At 39.6% G+C, this 19,444-nt stretch overlaps 1 protein-coding gene across 5 annotated transcripts in view; it reads right to left on the bottom strand.

Annotated features, from left to right (window-relative positions):
- Window positions 1-19,444, bottom strand: part of SERGEF (secretion regulating guanine nucleotide exchange factor) — a 151,443-nt gene that overhangs the window by 79,608 nt on the left and 52,391 nt on the right. Inside the window, exons 9-11 of one of the 5 annotated variants that reach the window (XM_053946313.1) lie at window positions 8,533-8,581; window positions 7,822-7,929; window positions 7,212-7,297 (exon numbers count right to left, since the gene is read on the bottom strand). The exons of 3 other annotated variants lie outside the window; for them this stretch is intronic. In XM_053946313.1, coding sequence (XP_053802288.1) covers window positions 7,869-7,929; window positions 8,533-8,581 — 110 coding nt within the window. In that variant the 3' untranslated portion in view covers window positions 7,212-7,297; window positions 7,822-7,868. Of the gene's footprint in view, window positions 1-7,211; window positions 7,298-7,821; window positions 7,930-8,532; window positions 8,582-19,444 lie in introns of those variants that run through there. One more of the 5 variants, XM_053946312.1, reaches the window with a different exon arrangement.

Below are 19,444 nucleotides of genomic sequence, written 5' to 3'. Positions count from 1 at the left end.
ATAAGGTCTGGAAGAAAGCATTTCTTCTCAGAACACACCTGACCTAAAGCTAATGTACCATATGAGTGGACCTTTGCAAGCATGGAGGAGAAGAGGAAGCATTAAGGCACTGCCAGGGTGCAGTGAGCTTTCAAAGGAAGATTTTACAGCTCCCTGTAGCTTCCAGAGTTATGATCTATGTCCTCCCTGCCTGAAAGTAATTCCAAGCCTGCATCACTTGTAGCACAAGACACAAAATGCTTTTCTCCCATGCAGCATTTCCCTTGCTTCTCTACTGTTTTCAGAGTCCCATCTTCCATCACTCAATGCCCTGCCCTGCCAACTGTCTTACAGTCACCAAAAAGCCAGTCGGCCAACATCAAGAGCTTGCCTTCACACCCTCCATGCCATTTGACACATATGTGTCTCTGCACACCTTCCCTCTCCATGACACTAACCACAGGTGAGAAATGGCTCTGCTCTCCACTGACTGAGCACCACACTTCCAGGAATGCCTTCTTGTGGTAACAGGGTGCAGTTGAACTTGTGTGATTCAGTCGGTGCACCTTGGGTCTCAAGTGCTTGCACAAGACGAAACATTTGTTAAGTACAGAACAAAAAACAAAAAAACAAAATAAAACAAAACAAAAACCCAAACAAACAAAAAAAAAAAACCCAAAACCAAAACCAACAAACAAAAAAAACCAAACCAAACAAAAAACCACCAAACCACAAACAGCAACAACAAAAATATTTAACCACCCACACATGCACAAAAACCCCCCAAACAGCCAAAATAAAACCACATACCAAAAACTAACTAATGTTTTAGTATCAGAGAGGAAACACCACAATCCCAAAACCCTGTCATTAGTGTGTGGTAGATAGGGACAGGCGAACGGAAAATCTCGGGATGTGACAGAAAGCAAGACCCTTCCCCCCTCATCCTGCTATAAGTGATCAATCACCCCTGAAGCATGCAGCCCCTCCTAACTCCAGTAGTTTTCCACTCCTTACTAACCCTAGCCAGACCCACCATCCCCTTTTGACGTAGTAAAGCCCCCTTGACTATTTAACCCCACGAGATGAGATAATAAACGCCATTTGACCATCCACCACATTGGTGTCTGTGCATGTCAGTGGACCGAGTGACCCGGGCGAGGCCGGGTCGCCGTGCTGTATCTTGAAACCAGGTCGCCCGCCTTCTCATCAGAAGGCGACATTAGTGATAAGGCACAGGAGATGAAAATAAAAGAAGGAAAGGAAAGCTAGTTCTTAAAGCAGCCAACATTTTCTCTAAAGGTTTACATCACAGTAACACACGTGCACCTCCTAAGCCTACTTGAAGGGAGGTCACATTGCAAAACTGGGCACATTGAAAATATTTTAATTCACATTGAAAAAATTTAATATTGACTATTTGCCTAAAGCTGAGAATGGAAGGACTGAGGAGGTCAACACAGAGTAAGATTTGTGTCCACCTATGAAAAAAACCTCATCTTTAGATGACTCCAGAACAACAAAAAGTCCTGAGATCTCAGAGAGAACACTCAGTGGTATTAGGTATTAGTCGAACGACAAGAATGCAGCCAAAACAAGTGTGATAAAACTCTTTACAAGTCAGCAAGGTCAGCTGGCTCTTCTCTCTTGCCTCAAGATTTTCCAATTAGTTCTTGTACCCTTCTTCAGGCAGTTCTCTCCCTCCCTGGGGGTCCAGAAAACATTAGTATCTTTCATTCCAGGAAAATCAAGCTCTGCCACTTTTATATCCCTCATCCCTCACTGGTCCATCAAAATTTTCTATTTTTGTAATCAAGACCTCAGCCACAAAGCAATTTTTGTCTGTCCTTTCATCATTTTAAAAATGAACCAAATTATGGTCATTCAATTTCAGTTTGTTTCCTGTAACGAGCTCTCCATTCAGTCTTCATCATATTGTGAAAATTAAGACTAAAGTATTCCTACTGATTGAAAAATAAATCATTCACCACAGCAGCCCTGTTAATTGTGTACATACTCCTAAACCTATGACTGTGCACTGCAAATCCCACAAGACCAAAATCCTTACTAACATTACAGACATCCAGATATGAGCTGGAAGAATGGAGTCTTCAGCAAATGCACAATTTTACCCAAGGGAACTTCTTCACCATTTTTCTCAAAATTACTTTGATTTGGATTGTTTCACGCACAATTCCCAGCTCCTTGCAGTCTCAGTGTCACTCTCTTATAAGTTGGATGAGAGGCACTAAGATGAATATCTTACAATCTATTCAGGTTTGCTTTGGGGACTGCAACTAGTTTGCTCTTTATTTGAGGCCACAAACACCATTTTGACATAAGAAATTACAGAAGCCAAGGCCACAGAAACACAAAGTTTCAAAACCTCCTTATACACTGATTTGTCTCTACCATCAATACACACATCCTTATGACCAGATTATTCTGATGTTTTCAGGTCAAGAACTGTGGCTTGCAGCATGCAAAAAACCCACTCAGTATCTGTCATTTCTTTCTATTGTACATGAAAACAGCAAAAAGACAAAAGTTCACTATAGCATATAAATGTCATCATTATCTATGCGAATGTGCTAATTTTTAATTTCTACTCTGAAATTAATGCAACGGTTCTGTTAAACAATGATTACAGACAAATATTCTGTCAAAGTATATATCATTATTAATCATTTTATAGGCTTAGAATAAAAGTCATGACAGCATGTTATTATTTGGCAACAAAATCTTGAATTCCACTTAAGCAACCACATCCTTTTGTGGATGCATAACTGCAGCTTTAAGTTTTTCAACAGAATCTGGGTTTCATATCTCTTTCCTTGTGTCAAAACACTCCACCATTTTTAATGCATTTGGAATATTTTCTGGAATACTCAGTGCAGCTAGGGAGAATCAGAGAGCAATCAAACACACATATCATGGGCACTGAGCTCTCTCAGGAACTCAGCTCTCCCCTAACTATGCTGTTACTGCAAGATGTGTCGCTACAATTCTTTTCCACAACAAACACACTGCGGTGAACTCGGGACACTCAGTCTGCAGGATTACACAATAGCACAAAGTCCAGCATTTTTGTAGAGCTCAAAAGAAAAACAGCACTTCTTATGAAGTTCATACCCTCAAACAACTGACTGTCAGGGTGTTCTAACTGGATGCTGTGAGGAGGCAGACAGTGTCCCTAAAATACCCCTTTAAAGGAGGCAAGTGCTGTAGTGTGGCTGTGGCCAGAGAGAAGCCACTTCACCAGGGCCAGCAGGAACTGGCCCCACCATTGCCAGGTCTAACTTTGCTCACCCTCCATAACCCTTCTTTTCTAGCATGTGGCATTTTTTCTACATCCTTACAGTATTTTCTTCTTTCACATGCTTTTTACCCATGCTATCCTTCAGAAAAAACTGCACCCAAAACTCCTGGCAGCATTATCAAAATAATGCCACTAATGATGTCACTATGGAATATTACCCCTATTTTATAGTGCAGAGGTTTTTTACTTCTTCCACCAATAAATCCAAATTTATGATAGAATTTTAAACATCTCAGTTCAACTTCCAGCCCTGGGAAGACTAGTTTTCAGGGAAATTACTAAATGTTCAAGGAAGCTCTCACACAAAATTGGATTGAACTTTCGTTTCTATGCTAGCCCTGCTGACCTTAGTGCGTACTGCTGCTTGTGTAAACTGGCAGTACACAAGTACAGTGTAATTGAAGGAAATTAAAAAACCTACTTGATTTCCAAAACATTTTATGTTATTTGAAAGAAATGAACAGGTTATTTAAAGTACTGGACTACTACTGTGTAATATCATTAGAAGCATCGCTTACTGGACCCAGTGCCTTCGGGAAATATTATTCAAGATAACTAGCAGCTGTTCAAGAATGCAAATCTTTACCTGATTTCCAGCATGACACTCACTGACCTCTCCCTCCCCCACAAACATGCACGTAAAAATAAAAATGTTATCGACATAACTCATAGCCAAAGGAACACCTGCACATTAAGAAGTTCTCCTAAAATATGGCAAAAAAAAAAACAGACAAAGACAAAAATATTTTTTCATACACCAACTACCTCAACTTGAGGACAGAATTTTCTTGGTTCATTTACTTTCCAGAAGAGCTGCAGGCATGCAGCTTCTATATCCTTATGAAAAAATACCAAGCCATGAATTATGCTGACTGTCTGCTCCCTTACCTCTCCAAATAAATGGTGCTTATGTCTTTAGGGTGTCATGTAATTCTGCTCTTCAATGTTGGATTCTCTGTTTCTGTAGCACTTACTAACAGCACAGCTCCCTAAAGCAAGCTTGCTGGAAATAAATAAAATGTAAACTTGCTTAGAGTCCAATGCAAAAATTAGTAAGAAAGCTCTTCTGAATAAATAAGATTACCATGTGAAAGGACTCAATTAGAGACTGAGCCCTGATGCTACACACAAAGGAAGAATTAGAGAAAAGAACATGTCTGAAGTGACTCTACACAACTGATATAAAGGCATTTTTATTAAAAAGCTGATCTATAGAATCACAGATTTATTCAGATTCAAAAAGATTTATGAGAACATTGATAAAGATACTGAACAGGACTGGGCCCAAAACTGAGCCCTGGGGACCACCACTGGTGACCAGACACCAGCCAGACTCAACTCCCTTTTGCCACCACTCTCTGGGCCCGACCATCCAGCTAGTTTTTTACCCACCAAAGAATGCATCTGTCCAAGCCATGGCCTGCCAATTTCTCCAGAAGAACACTGTGGGAAATGGTGTTAAAAGCTTTACTGAAGTCTTGGTAGACAACATTCACAGCCCCTTTCTCATCCACCAAGCAAGTCATCTTGTCAAAGGAGATCAAGTAGGTCAAGTAGGACCAGCCTTTCATGAACCCCTGTCTGATGCCCTGGTTGTCCTGCATGTGGCACTCAGGACAGTCTGCTCCATGACCTTCCAAGGTACCAAGGTCAGGCTGACAGGTACCAGATCCTCCTTCTGGCCACTCTTGTAACTCAGTGTTACATTTAACAACCTCCCCAGTGCACCAGTACTGCTGATAAAGGATGGAAAGTGGCTCAGTGAGCATTTCCATGAGCTCACTCTGTACCCTCAGGTGGACCCCTCCAGCCTGAAGACTTTTGTGTGTCTAAGTGGTCACGGACCATTTCCCTTGGATTATGGGAGATTCATTCTGTTCCCTGTCTTCCAGGTCAGGGGACTGGTACCTGGAGAACAACTAGCCTGACTATTAAAGACTGTGGCAAAGAAGTCATTACACAGCTCAGCCTTTTCCTCATCCTCTGTCACACTATATCCCCCCCACATCCAATAAAGGATGGAGATTGTCCTTAGCTCTCCTTTTGTTGCTAATGTATTTATAGAAAGATTTTTATTGTTTTTCATGGCAATAGCCAGATTGAGTTCTAGTTGGTCTTTGGCCCTTCAAAGTTTCTCCCTGCAAGACCTCATAACATTCCTGTAGTCCTCCTGAGCTGCCTACCCCTTCTTCCAAAGGTGATAAACCCACTTTTTTTAGCCTCTGAGTTCCAGTCAAAGCTCCCTGTTCAGCCAGGCTGGTTTTCATGCACCAGCTCTTCTTTCACCACATAAGGACTCCTGCTCCTGTGCCTTTAGGATTTCCTTATTGAAAAATGTCTGGCCTTCCTGACTTTCCTGCCCTTCAGTATTGCCTCCTAAGGGACTCTGTCAACCAGGCTCCCAAACAGTTGGGAAGTCCAAAATAATACTTCTGCTGACCCCCTTCCTTACTTCTCTTCTTTTCCTACAAAGGGAACAGGATGGATAAACAAGGTTCTGCAATGTGAATTCATTTAGAGTTCTTGAATCAAAACTCCAGAATTTCATAAAACTTCATAAATGGGCAAGACTGAGACAGACAAAATTTACCATGGTCAGGTACAGCATAATAAATCTTTCTGGATACCAAAAAATCATTTAGACTGTTCATATATACAGAAAAATTCTAAACTAGTTGGAACCTCTCAGGGGAACTATATAGCATCACTGTGGACAATTCACCAGAAATATCCATTCAATGTAACTGCAACACAAAAAGTAAGAAATTAGATTTGCTTAGTCCTAAGCACACAAACAGTCCTGGTAATTTTTTTAATACCAGTGATTCCACAAGAAATATATATAAAGACTTCAATTTACACTGATATTTCTAGAACTTCTCAGAGCCAAGTTATAATCTTTTTCCAGCTTTTTCATCTTTTTGTTATTGCAATTGTGTATCTTTCTAATTTCCTGATCAGAATGCCATATACTGTCCAGGCAACTGCCTGACAGAAATCCAAGTATATTAGGCCTGCGTTTAATATTGATGCATTTATCAAACTTTTATCTCACAAAAAATAGGCATCACATTAGACCGACAGGATATATTTTCCATAGTCACATACTCACTCACAAGCAACTACATCATCATCCTTTAAACTTTTATTGATCCAAATTCATGTCAGGCACACCATTACTTAGCCAAGGCAAATACCAGGCTGACAGGCCTAAAATTATCTGAGTCATTTTGTTCAGTCCTTTAAAATACTGGCAGGACATTGTCTTCCAACCAATCTTCTGAAACTTACCTGACGTTCTGTGAAAAAATTCTTAACATCAACAACCTATACAGCACTTGGGCCATCTCTCCTTAGACCCTGAAAATAAAAAGTTTCAGCCTTGATTTTTAAAATTCTACCTCTAGAGGCTGAAAAAAATGCTGGTATGGAGAAGAGAATCTCATCCCTTTATGATAGTTCTGCTTTTTCCCCTAAATGCAAAATAGAAAATTCTACAAACACAGAATTTGCCTTCCCAGGGTTTTGCCAATAGAGATATTTAAGATGTTTTAGTACTGACAGCGCATAGTCTCTTTTATTTGGCTGAGAGCAAACTCACCCTCAGTACCTTTTCTTATCCCTCTTAATTGGAGCTGGTCACTCTGTGCTGTGGTAGCTCACAGGCCAGGCTGCAACCAGTGCCTAATGTTTTAGTTCAGGGAAGTGGAAAGGATTTCCCACCTGTTGGGGGAATATTTAAGGGGATACCCTTAAAACCTCTTATTTACAACTTTTTAATGACTTAGAAACAGGTAATACAGTTTTTACTGTAAAATGCCCCTTTCACTCCTTTAAAGGAGAGTGAGGAGGGCAGAGATATTGTCAGTGGCTTTCTGCATTACTTCATCTGTCTTCCTGCTGCTCAGAAAGATTCCAACATTCCCATGCGCACAGAAGTCAAGCTCCTATCCTTCTACTGTTAAATCACTTTTTTCCTATTGCTCTCACAGGGTGGCTCTGTAACAGAACGCAGGAATCATCAAGACAGACAAGACAATTTTTCAAATAACATTTCATGAGAAGTGCTATATTCTCATTATAAAAAGGAATGGATGCTTTAAAATAAATCCTGAAGACAGGAACACATTCCTTACTACAACTAGAGAGTCATTGTGACTCTGTATATTTATATATAATATATCTGTATATATATTATTAGATATTAGATATATATTAGATATTAGATATATATCTGTAATATATCTGTATATTTACTGATCAGAAATCGCTTCACAATACCTGTTTTCCTTTCAATTTATAAAATATTAGTTACATAATATGTGGTTTTAAAATTTTAGTTTCATCTGATACAACAGTCTATACCATTATTGACAGAATACAAAATATAGAAACTCTCAAGAACAGATTTTTAATATATTTTATTAAAATAGCAGCATTTTTGCAACAGATGAAAAGTACTGCAGGTTATATTAAAGTCAACAGGTCGCCAAACTTCACCACTAATTACAAAACAAACCCACCTCTTGTGCATTTGTAATTCCAAGTGGCATCACTGTTTAACTGGAAATCAAGAGGCTGCAGTTCTTCCTATTTCAGAACCTTCCCGACATTTGATGAACTCATTTAACCTAAAGCAAAATATGAAGCCCAGCTAAGAATAACAACAACAGGAAAGCCCTCTCTGGATATTCTTGAATGTGATTAAACTGAAGCAGCACTGTATAACACAAAAATCCACCCTCATCTCTGGCACTCTCTGGCCAACACACCATGTCTGGACACAGAACACTTGAGAGCTGGAGCTCACATTCCCAGTCTACTGATGCACATGGAGTTAAACATCTACTTCTTTGCCCCAACTCCCCAATATCCACAGTAAACAAAAGCTACATCCTCTGAATGGTGGTGGTCTCTGCACAGAACTGCTGCCCTGCTATTACCATTTCAAATAGCAGCAACTGAAGTTCATCACTTCCAATTACCCAAAACACATTTAACCACTGCAGACAGAAAAAAAAAAAAAAAAAAAAAAAGATCAGTATCTGATTTACCAACTATTTCAATCTATTGGGTTATCATCTTCTGTAGCAGATTTAATCTCAAAAATATCTGAGGTGTTCCAAAGTACAAAGCAGCACTTCTTTCCCAAATACTTGGCCCAAAAAAAACTGGAATGGCAGTTTTAAGCAACTTGCCTTTCCAACCTAGTGCTGAAACACTATGGTACTTACTGGATAGGGGAGAGTTTGGTTAGCCATAATATCTTCAGAATAACACAACCTGAAAAATATTCATATTAATTAGCTTGATTTTAATGCAAATGTTACATTATCCAAGAAAAGACTTTTTACCTGTGTTGGAATTTCTGCTACATTTCATGTTTTTTTGAATCTTTACACCTTTGTCATATTTGGACAGAGCATTTTTTCATACTAAAGTGCTGAAAAACTCTTTTTTTTTTTAAGAGCTTGCACCTCTCCAGTTGCTCAAAGGGTGTTTCACAGGACTACTGCTGGCGATGGAAGAAATCCATTCCTGAGCTCAGAGAATTGAAACATTCCATAATTCAACTGCTGAGCATCATTTGTCATACATGTCAGATGATTCTGGCCTTTCATTCATAGCTGAATTCTTCTCATCACTTGTGTGAGGGGAAGCAAACCATCTGCAAATGTCATACACACTTCTTGTCCTGGATTACTTCTCCTTTTCCTATTCATCCTCTTTTCACCTCTGCTACTTTCTTTTCTTTCTGTGTGCACATAAAGGATATCCTACATTCACCCACAAGAGCAACTGAGCTAAGTTATTGGGGAAAAAGAGCTATCAGATCACTTGTAAGTGAAAACAAGGCAGTAAAATATTCTGCAGATTTTCCTGGTGGACTTTACTCTGTAGTCTGCCAGGGTAAAATGATCTAAACAGAAAGGGAACTGGGACTGAAAGTAAAGGGGAGTGCAAAGTTTGTCTTTTACCCTCCTGCCTTGGAAAATTATCAGGCTTTTGAACATTTCCCATATACTATTTCCCCATTTTTCCTACCCTCAATTCCTTACCAAAGAGCAACCAACCTTGTATACAAGAGAGAACAGACTACTACTGCTAATTTACTCATACAGAGGAACATATTTAGCATAACCCTAAATTTATCACTATTAGGAACATATATAAGCCCATACTTAGAAAGTAAGTTTCTATTTTGGACTTTCCTGAAAACAGAAGGCACTGCTAATTTTAAAACAAACAGAAATAAGAACAAGCTTAACATTAGGCAGCACCTTTAAAAAGAATAATTTCAGTATAAGACTATGATCTACAGAGTGCAAAAATGTTGCGTCTTAAAATAATTTTTAAAAGAAGGATTTTTCACATGCTTTTTTACACAGGCTCCATCTTGACTAAAAGGAAGGTAGCAAACATCAAAAGCTAAATTGTCCACAAAACTGCCTGAAGAAAAAGATTCTTTCAGGTCAGGATGAAGGGCAGTAACATTCACCTCACCCACAGCAATTAAGAAAATTGTTTCCATGTCTAAAGGCATCAGTGTCTTGAAAACTGAAGGAACAATCTGTTCAATGCAAACATGAATGAAATGTTGACCAGACAGAAAAAAAGACTAAAAATATACTTTGATAATAAAAGACTTTTTTGGAGGGGAAAAAAAATGAGTATCTAGGCTATCCATTAAAATTATTTCCCTGGCTTCCATTCAGATGCTGTCCAAGCACAGCTTCATTGTTTGGCATGTCGCTTGCATCTCCTCACATCACCTTCATTCTTTCACTCAGATAACCTCGGATAAAAATATACACAGCTCTACTCTAGGATTCAGCAATATTAAATCAGTAGCTAGCAGCAAAAACTGGGGCTCTCTTGATTCATAAAGAATTTTTAAAGCCCTTGTGAACTACAGAGCACAGGGAGGAGGGTGAAAGATTTCATCAAACTGAGGCACAGGACTCGGTCAAGTTCACTTCCAAAGCAGGAGGTGTTTGTTATCCATGGTGAGAGGAACATCCAGTTACTGCATCTACACATTCCCACAGGAAGGTAGTGCAGATGAGGGAAGGAAATGCTGAATCTGACATCCATTTCATCAGCCTAATAAATTTCAGATTAATTACAGAAAATTATTTCCCATTGCATTTCCACATCAACAGGGCTTTTTTTGCTTCTCAAGCCTCTTCAAGGCACAATATTAGTACCCTTCAGTCATCTGCCACTAAAACACTGCCAGCACAGAACAGGACTGTACGACTGTACACACACCTAAATGTTCTACAGAATATATATGAGTACATATATATATATATATTTATATATGGAAAGAAAAAATATTTATCCAGGTGAAATTGCAGAAGGTGATTCTGGTTGATGGACACCCCCCCCAGCACCTTCTCAAAATAGCAGAAAATTGCACCATCAAGCAGACAGGGATATATCATCATTATTATTGTTATTATTACTATTTTGGTTTAAGAAAACATTGACATGTTATGGTTATGAATCAGGAATAGCCACCTCACTGCCCAATGAGTACAAATTAGGACTCCTGCTGATGAATGGTCTTTTCAGCCCACCTTTCTGGCATCCCTTGTGTGCTCCTCTCCACTCCTCCACTGTGCAGCACACACCTTTTCCAGTCCTCTTCCACTGCTCACAACTGCCGCTTCACTGTCACAGACAAAAGGCTCCTCTCCCTCTGCAGGGCAAGAAAGGGGACATACCCTGCCCTGTTGCTGTGTTGCTGCCTTGCCTCTGCAAATCATCCTGGATTATCACCACAGAGCAGAGAGCCTGAGTTGCAGCCAGACATCACCAGCCCTTCCATTTTCAGCACAGTTCTGTCTTATTAGGCAGCATGCCTTAACTAGCAGCAAAACTAAAAGCAAAATAGGAAGGGTGAGCCTGATAAGGGAGGCCTTATCAGCTTTTGCTGCCGACAAACCCACCAGAAATGGGGGAAGGGAGGCACTTTCCACACTGCAGTATGCAGTGCTGCTGAGCACACACACAATAGACACAGTTGCTGTAGCAACAGCACCACAGGGAAATTTTTCAGCAAAGCTTCTTGTTTTTCACCAAGGTTCCTTACAGATTACCACTTAGCACAGGGATCTGTATGGATCAGACAATATCTTGCATTTGTCTGGAGCATTCCTGCATGAAAAGATGCAACGGCCACAGCACAGGGAAGAAAAAGGCACTGCACGAGCAAAGCAGGGGCTTGGCTCTCAAACTGCCATCTGACAGCAACAGCTTGCAAGCTAATAAACTGTCACCTCACGACAGACTAGACGTGTGATCTGCTGGGATCAAGTATGCTTTCATCTTTTATTTTGTTTTCTTAAAAATTAGTAGATTGCAATAAAGATCTACAGCACATTTCTACAACAAGGGACTTCAGTTTCTAGTATTGATCACCACCTGAGAAAAAAATTCCCCAGAAGAAAAAAAATAAAACCAGGGAACATCTAAGCTACTTATTTTTACACATACTTTTATCATTCCACTTATGCTGTTAAAAGGCAGTGAAAGTATATGGTGCAGCATGTTTCTTGAGAAAAAACTGGTCACAAACAGAGCACTTTAATAATTTACAAGCTTAAACTACACCAGTAAGTTATTTACCTTGTTTCATTCGCTCCTCCTAGTTTTTCAGATAAAAAAAAAAACACATCAATCTTTTCCCCCTGAAATGCAAGATTTTATTTTTTAAACTCAAACATTTAAGTGATCAATTGTCACTCCCAAAGAATAAAAAATAAGGACTTGTGCAAAACTTAAATATCACTTGAGAAAACACTTCATCAGTTGTTTCTGCTTGAAGGAGTTTTAAACTTGGACATTTTCAAGTTTTTGGCATGCAATCTCTTGACTGTAAAGCTGCAAAAGTAACTCCCATGTAATCAAATGGCACCACAGAACTGCTTTGCAACTTGCTCATGGGATACAAACATCCAAAAAGACTGGAAGCTGGCAAAGGATCAAAACTAATCAAATTAAATAGGACTGTTCCTGCATTTGTGTCTTGCTATCTATAAAAATAACAGCATGTTCCTGAAATACATCTTTATGACAAACTATAGGTAATTTCAGCATCAATTGTGTATATATAGTTCCAAGCAAATGACTGTCACACCATACCAGAGAGCTTCATTAGAGAAGAGTGCTTCAGGCTCCTCTAGAAGACAGGCAGTTCAGAAACTGTCTGCTACAAGAGCTGCAGAGACACAATTATACACCCAAGTCTTGACAGTTTGGGGAAAAGAATCACATTAGCTCTGATGAGTTTTACAAAACCTTCAAATTTCTTGGCCCTCTGTAAATAAAGGAAATTGCAGCACAACAGATACTAACATTACTTTTGGAAGAACAGGCAAGCACAAGACAGAAGAGGCTACTGCAGCAACTTCAACAGGAATGAGCTGAGTCCTCCACCATATAAAGCCATGACTGGGTAGCCTAAGGAAGATGCCACCACACAAAAAAACTTATTCCTGTTGCAGGAATATTTTGAGTAAAGTCTCCAGTTTGAATTAAGAAAATATGACTATATAAATTTCAATAGTCCTTGTGCTGCTCTTAAAAACTTCACACATACAGCAGCATGGTAGAGCCAGTTGTTAGAAGCAGTGCTAGAAAAGGACACACAAAATCATACGCACCAAATTCTGAATAACTGTGGAAAAGAAAACCAACCCCTTACGACAGAAGGCATCTTTAATGAATAAAACTGGAAGGAGACAAGGCAAAAACTATGTAGGCAGAAGCTAACTCTTCACAGGGTGGGAGAAGGGGAAGAAGGCACCCTTCTGCTAGGTACATTTGGGAGCATGAGAAAAATGTAAGTGAAATTTGTGGGAGAAGTCAAAAAAAAACCTCATCATCCTTTATCACAAACACATCTGCAGAAGCTCCATTTGAAAGGAGGACTTCCAATTAGAAGAACAGGAATTAGCCTTACCTTATTTCAAATATAATAGAATATTAACAGTAAATGCAAAATCCTGAAACCAGGGATTTGCATAGTAAATTATCTACTGCATTTAAATCTGGGTGTATTAGGAATTCCCTTCTTTTGAAAGAAGAGAACAAATAGCTTGATTCCCTTTCTCCTCAGTGAACTTCTGATCAAGGTTTAGGACTGACTGGAAGTCCTTTGCCTCTACCCTAAATAAGACAATGTTCCTCAACACTCAAACACACATCCTAAAAGCAAACTACAAGGAACATGTTAGCTTGTAACAGAAGTCTGCCACTCCTACTCAAATATTTATAGCACCAGGGTTGAGCATAAGAGTTGTAGACTTTAAAATAACAGTAAGGATATTAAGGACTCTGAAGACAAGTAATCACATGTTTTGAAGAGCTCCCATCCAACACCAGAGGAGAAAGAGTTGCACATTAGTTATGGAAGAAATTCCAAGTCCGTGTGGCCTGAAATTAGGAATTACATTAGAAATTGTAATTGACCATACAACTTTCCAAAGAGACTGTTTTAGTTGCAAGGTCAGAAACACCAAGGACAGAACACCTAAAGCACTGGAACATAATCATCTCCATTAGTAACTAAAGTTAAATTATTTTATGGTATTCTTGGCCAACATGGTGTTGTGATAAGCATTCTTATGACAAGTTTCTGCTGAGAGGAAGAGTTTGCATCTCTGAGGTCAAACTTTGGAAAGCTTCTTTAGGAAATTGTTGCTTCTAATATGAATTTTTCAAGTTTTTGGTTGGTGGTCTTTAAGAAAACAGCTAGCAATTTATTTAAAGATGTGAAAATAAGTACATTTTGTGCAACCTTGCATCTTTTACAACAGTAAGAAAAGCAAGGCAGAAATTTGCTAAATCCAGCTTGCAGGAACAATTATAAACTAAAAGCCAATTGCAAACTCAGAAAAGCCAGAGAAATAGGCCAGCCTGACTGGTGACATGGATTTGACAGGACTGAAGAGGATGAACACACTGTTCACCTCCATGGCAAGCCTGAAGAGGTTAATTAAAAAAAAAAAAAAAAAAAGCCACAAAAATCCCTACATCTCCTCAAAAGACTCAAGAGTCCTGAAGAACCTCTCTGCAGGCCTGTCTGCAGTATTGTCAAAGGATTTAGTCATTCCACAGGGAGAGCCAAAGATTTTATAATTTTTTTAAAATGAGATCTGATTAAAATTTAACACAGTTAAATAACGTATCTAGGAGTTTAAATACCCTACTTCTAAAAATGATGGCAAGTGGAAATTGCAAGACAAGCAGGATCTTTGAAAATCAGCTGCTTTATGTGACTAACACAGCAGAGTATGACTTAAAACCAGAGCTTCAAAAACTCTGAGCTACTACCTGCTCATTCCTATCCAGACTGTCACAACACACTGCACAAGTGTGATGAGATTTGGGTGCCTTTCATTATAACAGTCCTATTTTAAAACAAAATTTCTGTTCAAGAGAGTTTGACCCAAAAGAGTTACACCCCAGAGTGCTGTGTAGCCCTTCAGAAGGATCTTGACAAGCTGGAGACATGGGAACAGCAGAACTGTCTGAAATTCGACAGAGGCAAATGCAGGAGGAATAACTTTCACTTGAGGAGGAATAATCCCATGGAATAACCAGTACAGGCTGGGGCTGATCAGCTGGGAATCACCTCTGCATAAATACCTGGGGGTCCTAGTGGACAACAAGCTGTCCATGAGCCATCAGTGTGTCCTCATGGCCAAGAAGGCCAATGGTATCCTGGGGGGCATTAGGAAAAGCATTGCCAGCAGGTCAGGAAGGTGATCCTGTCCCTCTGCTCAGCCCTGATGAGGCCTCATCTGGAGTAGTGTGTCCAGTTCTGGGCTCCTCAGGACAAGAGATCTGGAGTTCCTGGAGTGGGTCCAGCAGCTGGAGGGTTGTGAAGATGATTAAGGGACTGGAGCATTCCTCTCATAAGGAAAGGCAGAGAGAGATAGGCCTGCTCAGTCTCAAGAAGAGAAGATTGAGAGGATATCCCATCAATGTCTGTCAGTATCTGAAAGGAGGGTGTCAGGAGAATGGAACTAGGCTCTGCTTGGTGGCCGAGCAATAGGACAAGGGGCAATGGGCACAAACTGATGCACAGGAAGTTTATCCTGAATATCAGGAAGAACTTTACTGTGCAGGTGATTGAGTGCTGGAACAGATTGCCCAGAGAGGTTGTAAAGTCTCCTTCCCTGGAGATATCCAAAAGCCATCTGGACAATTCTGACTAATGTGCCTGAACAAGGAGGTTGGACTAGATGACCTCCAGTGGTCCTTTCCAACCTGAACCATGCTATGATTCTATGACCAAGCTACTATTCATATTCAGGATAATACTGCTCAGGAGAAAATCTACTTCACAGGTGACACAACTGCAGGCCTAAAACAAGGCAGCACAAGCACTCAAAGTCCAGAAAGCGAGCAAAGACCATGTACAGTTTCACCTTCTCTTTTTGTTATCACATTAAGTCCATATCCATGATTAAAAGCAAAATAAAAAACAAGAAAAGCCTTGATAGATAAGCAAGATCTTCACTTGGTATTTAAACATAAATAGCACATAAGGCACTACATGATCTTGTCCACAAATCACGTGGTACATCCTGTAAATTGTCTTTTTAGGAGCAGAAGCCATCTCCCTTCAGAGTGAAAGCCACAGAATGCTGTCACTGCTACTGTTGGCACATGTTTGCTTACCCCTATATGTTTAGGGTCCCTGTGTCAAGGCTTATGAGCTGGAACAGTTTTAGATGGTCAATGGATTCCCAGAGCAGCTGATTCTGAAAAGCAGCAGTGTCCATTTCAGCAACCTGCACTGGGAAATTCACAGGATTTATCTGCAATACCCATAGTAGGGAAGAAAGTTCTTTTTTATTTTGATTACTGTGCTGAATTATCACAGTAAAGCTGCTCTCAAGTTTAAACATAAAACTAATGCTGCTAGCATCCATGAATTTTAATAAATTCAGTTCCCTAAACTGTCTATGCTACTACAGCAACTGAAGGTGTCTCAGTCTGAGGCATTTATTCTCCTGTCTTTGAAATGCTATTAATGTTATCATTCATTATTACATAGTCTGGAAATTATGACACTGAGGATGTCTCTTCTTTTGAGTATCCAAGTTGCTTACAAACCAAAGCCTTGTTTTCAAAGGCATTTTCTCAGTATCAGTCTATGTGCATCACAAAATGAAACAGAGGACTTTGCAGTAGTCTGAGTGCTCTGCACAACTGATTACCCTACAGTCATGATGAGGATGAGTTGCTGGCAGAATCTGATCTGCTCTGTCTATGCTTTTCCAGTGTGGATGCTGTGCTCTGCACAACAATTTAAGCCAAGATTAATGAAAGCAGGTTGAAGGCACATGATCACACCCTCTCTGCCGTCCTGCTTTTCTTAGCACCAAATGGCTGCGTCCCATCTCCTGTTCTCACCGTGTCTCTGACAACCAAAGCTTGACACAAACGGGGTAGCAAGTATCAAGCTACCTTATTTCTCCTTCAATTTTTTATTTTAACCTAATCAATGGTACTCCCTCTGCTTAAGTCAACAAGTGTTTGGGTTTACACCATTTATCGATGCCCTGGAAGCTTCAGTGGAAGCTGAGAACATAAGAACCTTGCAGGCTTTGGCACCTAAGGTCTGAAGGCCTCTGAACCCAATCCTCTTCCTTTTTCTGGATTAATTATAGATTCACATTCCAAAAGATTCCTGGAAAACACTCCCTTTTAGTATGGACCTTTCCCAACTGAAAAACAGACAACTACCTTTCTGTCTTTCTTTCCTACTCTTAGGCCTCAAATCTCAAATAAATCTTGTGAGTGAAATACATTCCTTCTCAAATAAATGAAGTATAATGAAAACAAATAAGGCTAAAAAATATTGTATTTTTTTAAAGTCTATTATCATCCTCTACTATAGGTGTCCTCTTTAAGGTCAGGACATGGATGAGCACGAAGTATACCAAAAGACTTACAAAAAGGGACTATTTTGAGCCACAACAATTAAGCTCCACAGTGACAAAAGCAGTCAGCAGAGGAAACTGAAGAACTTCAAAATTATCTTTTTTGGTTCCTTTCACCATTTCCTCTGACATGTGAGCAAAAATTCTTGTAACAGCTCTTCTGGGATTTTTTTTCTCCCTTTATTTTGTAGTTTCCACTTCTTGGCTAATTTTGGCCTGTCCAACTGGTTGCTTAGAGATGCTTCAGTTTTTATTGCTCTTTTTCTGTTTCTACTGTATTTTTATTCTAAATGTCACCTCTAGCAAGACTAAGTTTTGCAAGTGAAGCAAGAAGCTCTCAGAAATGCCTTTTTAAACAACCACACCGAAGTCTATAGAGCAGCATCCCACACAGCTTTTCCTCTCCTCTTCCTATCCAAAAAGTGTAGGAAAGAGTCCTTAGCAACATTTAGCTCTGTCTCAACAGCAAGTAAGTCTCTAGAAGTCCGTCTGACAGGACGGTTTTGACATCTGGCAGTGAAAGAATGTAGGAAAGGAAAAGGAAAAAGGAAAGAGAGAGGAGGAAGGAGAGGGGAGGAAAGAGAGGGGAGGAAAGAGAGGGGAGGAAAGAGAGATAGAAAAAAAAATAAAATGGGCACTGCTAAAATCACCCAAAAAAGCAAGTGTGTACAATCGGGGAAAGAGGGGAGGATAAAAGCAGCATCTCCAGCTCCCAAACATGCCCACTCATCCTAGCCTAAGCACTTGCTGAGCCCCTCTGCCCTACATGCTTTGTGAGACAGTGCCATGCTGTGGACACTCGGCTCGCTGCCGCCACTCTCTGCAGTCTCTGCAGGTACAGTAGGCCTGCTTCCTGACCCACTTTGCTCACCAATCTCTATTTAGCTCTACGCTAGTGATGCTCCTGGCATGACAATCAGATACTGCAGCCTGCAGTGCAGCTCGTTACAACACACTGGCGAGCTCCAAGTAAATCCAGTGGAAAAGTACTGTATCAGCGGAGCCTAATTACATAATAATTATACATAATTTTCATAAACTTACGTCAAATGCAACCACACAAAAGCGCTCGAGAGATTTAAAAGACGCCTTTTCCTTTTAAATCTACCAAATCTGCTAGGTATAAAGTAAATCCAAAAGGATCTTTTCTACTCAAGGGCTGCAAATGGCAAAAGCTAATAGAGCTAGTACCTTTTCTTTGGATTACCTAATCAATCTTAGAACTTGTGCCACTTAAAACCTGCCGTAATTCCTTCCATTTATTGTCATTTATTCTTAACTAGAGAGGGGCTCTACACCTTAATGTCCAGTGAAATTGTAAACTTAATCTCACTAGAATTATTAAAATTATCTTCTTACCTGCAAGAACCAAATTTCTCCTTCAGACACAGCCACTTAAGAATTAATTTCAAATCCTACTTGCAGTTAACTTCAGATTTTACTTGCACATACATGCATAAGAGATAAATTGGTTTTGGAAAATTAATTATTATACGAGACAGCTAGGACTGTTCTGGCTCCAAATTTAAGGTGTAATAGGTGAATACCTCTGAGATCAAGAAACTGGAGTTTGGTCATATTTCATTTATCTGCAAAAAAAAATGCAGGCGTCTTCCTTCTCGTAATAGGAAATATTGTAAAAATGACCATGGGTCTCAGCAAAGAAATCCAATTGCCAAGCCCCTAAGTTATACGGCAGTACTTCACTATACTACAAATCTCTACTTCCCTCCTGGGCACTGAAGTTAACTGGAGAGTTCTGCAGTGAATACGATACATTGCTAATATTTTGCATATAGAAGGCACTGAAATATGAAACATTTAAGGGTCTTACCAACTCTGTCCTTGGCAAGACACTTCTTCCATTCTGTTCCGTTTTTGTACTTAAAAAACTCACATCCTTATCAAGAAAAGTTTTGAGAGTTACTCAGAATTGTTATACCAAAACATTTTAAGTGTCTTAAGATTTGATACACTGAATTTAAAACACTAAAGCTAGTACAAATTTATTGACTGATGATAAATAAAAGCAGCAACAGAAGGTACTGAATATACCCGGTGGGGCCATGAGTGCCTTACAGGTGTGGATCATTTACAGAAGCTATTGTGTACAGGAAGGAGCATGAGAAACAATTATTCACAAAGCAGTCCCATTGTGCACTGTGTACAAGCCTGAGTTCAA

Source organism: Vidua chalybeata, chromosome 6 (assembly GCF_026979565.1).
Source record: "Vidua chalybeata isolate OUT-0048 chromosome 6, bVidCha1 merged haplotype, whole genome shotgun sequence".
Taxonomy (NCBI): domain Eukaryota; kingdom Metazoa; phylum Chordata; class Aves; order Passeriformes; family Viduidae; genus Vidua; species Vidua chalybeata.
Note: the sequence above shows the minus strand (reverse complement) of the source record. Positions and strands in the feature narration are given on the sequence as shown.